The sequence below is a fragment of the Malaclemys terrapin genome, chromosome 2 (genome assembly GCF_027887155.1).
Source record: "Malaclemys terrapin pileata isolate rMalTer1 chromosome 2, rMalTer1.hap1, whole genome shotgun sequence".
Classification (NCBI taxonomy): domain Eukaryota; kingdom Metazoa; phylum Chordata; order Testudines; family Emydidae; genus Malaclemys; species Malaclemys terrapin.
In genome coordinates, this window is record NC_071506.1 from 167,644,117 (window position 1) to 167,647,503 (window position 3,387).

A 3,387-nucleotide genomic window follows, 5' to 3' on the forward strand; every position below is an offset into this window, starting at 1 on the left:
ATACCACACCTTTCCAAAACTTCTCTGTGATACAAATCCTGGCCTCACTCACAGCTGTGTGCTAGCAAGGAGGTTAACCTATAGTCTTAATAATGCACCTCTGGGGGAATAGACTCTTACAATACAAAGGCCTGGTCTACACTACGACTTTAATTCGGATTTATCAGCTTTAATTCGAATTAACCCTGCAACCGTCCACACAACGACGCTATTTATTTCGATGTAAAGGACCCTTTAAATCGATTTCTGTACTCCACCCCGACGAGCGGAGTAGTGCCAAAATCGATTTTAGCAATTCGAATTAGGGTTAGTGTGGCCGCAATTCGATGGTATTGGCCTCCGGGAGCTATCCCACAGTGCATCATTGTGACCTGGACAGCAATCTAAACTCGGATGCACTGGCCAGGTAGACAGGAAAAGCCCCGCGAACATTTGAATTCCATTTCCTGTTTGCCCAGCGTGGAGAGCACAGGTGACCACAGATAGCTCATCAGCACAGGTAACCATGCAGGCTGATAATCGAAAAAGAGCACCAGCATGGACCGTGAGGGAGGTACTGGATCTGATCGCTGTATGGGGAGAGGATTCAGTGCTTGCAGAACTTCGTTCTAAAAGACGAAATGCAAAAACTTTTGAAAAAATCTCCAAGGGCATGATGGAGAGAGGCCACAATAGGGACTCAGATCAGTGCTGCGTGAAAGTCAAGGAGCTCAGACAAGCCTATCAAAAAACAAAGGAGGCAAACGGTCGCTCCGGGTCAGAGCCGCGGACATGCCGCTTCTACGCCGAGCTGCATGCAATTCTAGGGGGGGCTGCCACCACTACCCCACCTGTGTTCGTGGATTCTGGGTCGGGGATAGTCTCATCAGCGACGCCTGAGGATTCTGCCGATGGGGTAGAGGAGGAGGAGGAGGAGGAGGAGGATGAGCTTGCAGAGAGCACACAGCACTCCATTCTCCCCAACAGCCAGGATCTTTTTATCACCCTGACTGAAGTACCCTCCCAAGCCTCCCAAGCCAGTACCCAAGACTCTGACCCCATGGAAGGGACCTCAGGTGAGTTTACCTTTTAAAATATAAAACTTGTTTTAAAAGCAAACGGTTTTTAATGATTACTTTGCCTGACTTTGCATTCGCGGTCAGTTCAGCTACTGGAAAAGTCTGTAGCTACTGGAAAAGTCTGTTAACATGTATGGGGATGGAGCGGAAATCCTCCAGGGACATCTCCATGAAGCTCTCCTGGAGGTACTCCGAAAGCCTTGCCAGAAGGTTTCTGGGCAGTGCATCTTTATTCCCTCCTCCATGGAAGGACACTTGACCACGCCATGCTTGCAGCAAGTAATCTGGTATCATTGCCTGACAAAGCCTGGCAGCGTATGGTCCCGGTGTTTGCTGGCATTCAAGCAACATCCGTTCTTTATCTTGTTGTGTAATCCTCAGGAGAGTGATATCACTCCTGGTAACCTGGTTGAAATACGGGAACTTAATTAAGGGGACAGAGGTGGCCGTTCCTACTGGGATGTTTGCCTGTGGCGGAAAATAAATCCTTCCCTTCAGTTAGCCAAGCGGAGATGGGAAATTGGCCCTGAGTTTTTCGCGTTTGGCTAGCAGGGATCTTCCCTGTTACCAGCCACGCGGTGGGGGGAGGGGTACCGTGATCATCCCAGAGAATTCATGGCGGGAGGGGGGCGGCGGCGGGGGGGGGGGGTTAGTTTGGTGCCTGCAGGGATCTTCCCTGATACCAGCCACGCGGTGGGGGGGAGGGGTACAGCGATCATCCCAGAGAATTCATGGCGAGGGGGGGGTGGTTAGTTTGTTTTCTGGTGCTGCTGAATGTTAACAGAAAAACCGTAGCACTCTACTTGCCTGAAGGGGCCCAGACAAGCCCCCCCCCCACTGCCCCCCCCCAACTGGCTGAGATTGGTGCTTGGTATGTGGGAAAGGAGGGTGCAGAAGCTGTAAAACAATGGCTTACCATGGCTGCATGCAAGCCGAATTCTGTTGTCCAGACCTGTGATCTCTAGCAGCAAAGCCACAGGCACTCAGCATTAAGAGGCAAAATGCGACCTTGCACAGAAATCACATGTGCTATGTAATGTGAACAGTGTTGGTCACCATGAAAGAGTATAAGCATTGTTCTGCAAAATGTAGCTTTTAAAACAATTCTCTCTTTTTTCCCCTCCCTACAGCAGCTGCAAATTCCTCAAGCCTCCCTCCTCCATCCCGAAGGTTATCACAGATAAGGCGTCGTAAGAAGAGAACGCGAGAGGACATGTTTTCTGAAATTATGGAATCCAGCTGCAGTGACAGAGCTCATGTGAATGAGTGGAAGGAAACAGTTTCAAAGTATAGGAAAGAAGTCAGTGAACGTGAGGAGAGGAGGGACCAACGTGAGGAGAGGAGGGACCAACGTGAGGAGAGGAGAGACGCTCGAGATGAGAGGTGGCGGCAGGAAGACCAGAGGATGAAGGATGCAACGCTGGGGCTGCTCCGGCGTCTGGTGGAGGTTCAGGAACGGCTGCTGGAAAACAGACTGCCGCTTCAGCCCCTGTTCCACCCTCCCCCCTCCCCATGTTCCGTATCCTCCTCACCCAGACGTGTAAGAACGCGGGGGGGGAGGCTCCGTACACCTTCCCATTCCACCCCAGTAGACAGCCCAAGCAAAAGGCTGTCATTTTTTTAACCTTTTCTTTGTGGCTTTTTCCTTCCCAGCAATCCTCCTCCCAAATACCACCCGGGTTCCCTCCCTCTTTTTCTAATCTATTAATAAAGAATAAATGATTTTTAAATGATAGTGACTTTATTTGGTTTGAAAGAAAGCTGGGGGAAGGGGCAGGGTGGGTTCCTTACAGAAAATCAGTCAGTAAAGGGGGAGGGTTTTCATGAAGGAGAAACAAACAGATATTTCACACGGTAGCCTGGCCAGCCATGAAACTGGTTTTTAAAGCTTCTCTGATGCACAGCGCTTCATGGTGTGATCTTCTAATCGCCCTGGTGTCTGGCTGCGCGTAATCAGCAGCCAGGCGATTTGCCTCAGCCTCCCACCCCGCCATAAAGGTCTCCCCCTTACTTTCACAGAGATTGTGGAGCACACAGCAAGCAGAAATAACAATGGGGAGATTTCTTTGGCTGAGGTCAGAGCGAGTCAATAATGATCTCCAGCGACCTTTTAAATGGCCAAATGCACATTCTACCACCATTCTGCACTTGCTTAGCCTGTAGTTAAACAGCTCCTGACTCCTGTCCAGGCTGCCTGTGTATGGCTTCATAAGCCATGGCATTAAGGGGTAGGCTGGGTCCCCAAGAATAACTATGGGCATTTCAACATCCCCAACGGTTATTTTCTGGTCCGGAAAGTAAGTCCCTTGCTGCAGCCCTTTAAACAGAG

The 3,387-nt window shown here is 50.3% G+C and overlaps 1 protein-coding gene across 1 annotated transcript; it reads left to right on the forward strand.

Moving 5' to 3' along the window:
- The first annotated feature begins 674 nt into the window (after nt 1–674).
- Nucleotides 675–2,715, forward strand: LOC128832973 (eukaryotic translation initiation factor 3 subunit A-like). The gene is made up of 2 exons (XM_054020746.1): nt 675–1,055; nt 2,189–2,715. The coding sequence occupies exons 1-2, from the start codon at nt 1,040–1,042 to the stop codon at nt 2,680–2,682; spliced, it is 510 nt and encodes a 169-aa protein (XP_053876721.1). The 5' UTR covers nt 675–1,039; the 3' UTR covers nt 2,683–2,715.
- Nucleotides 2,716–3,387: the final 672 nt, after the last annotated feature.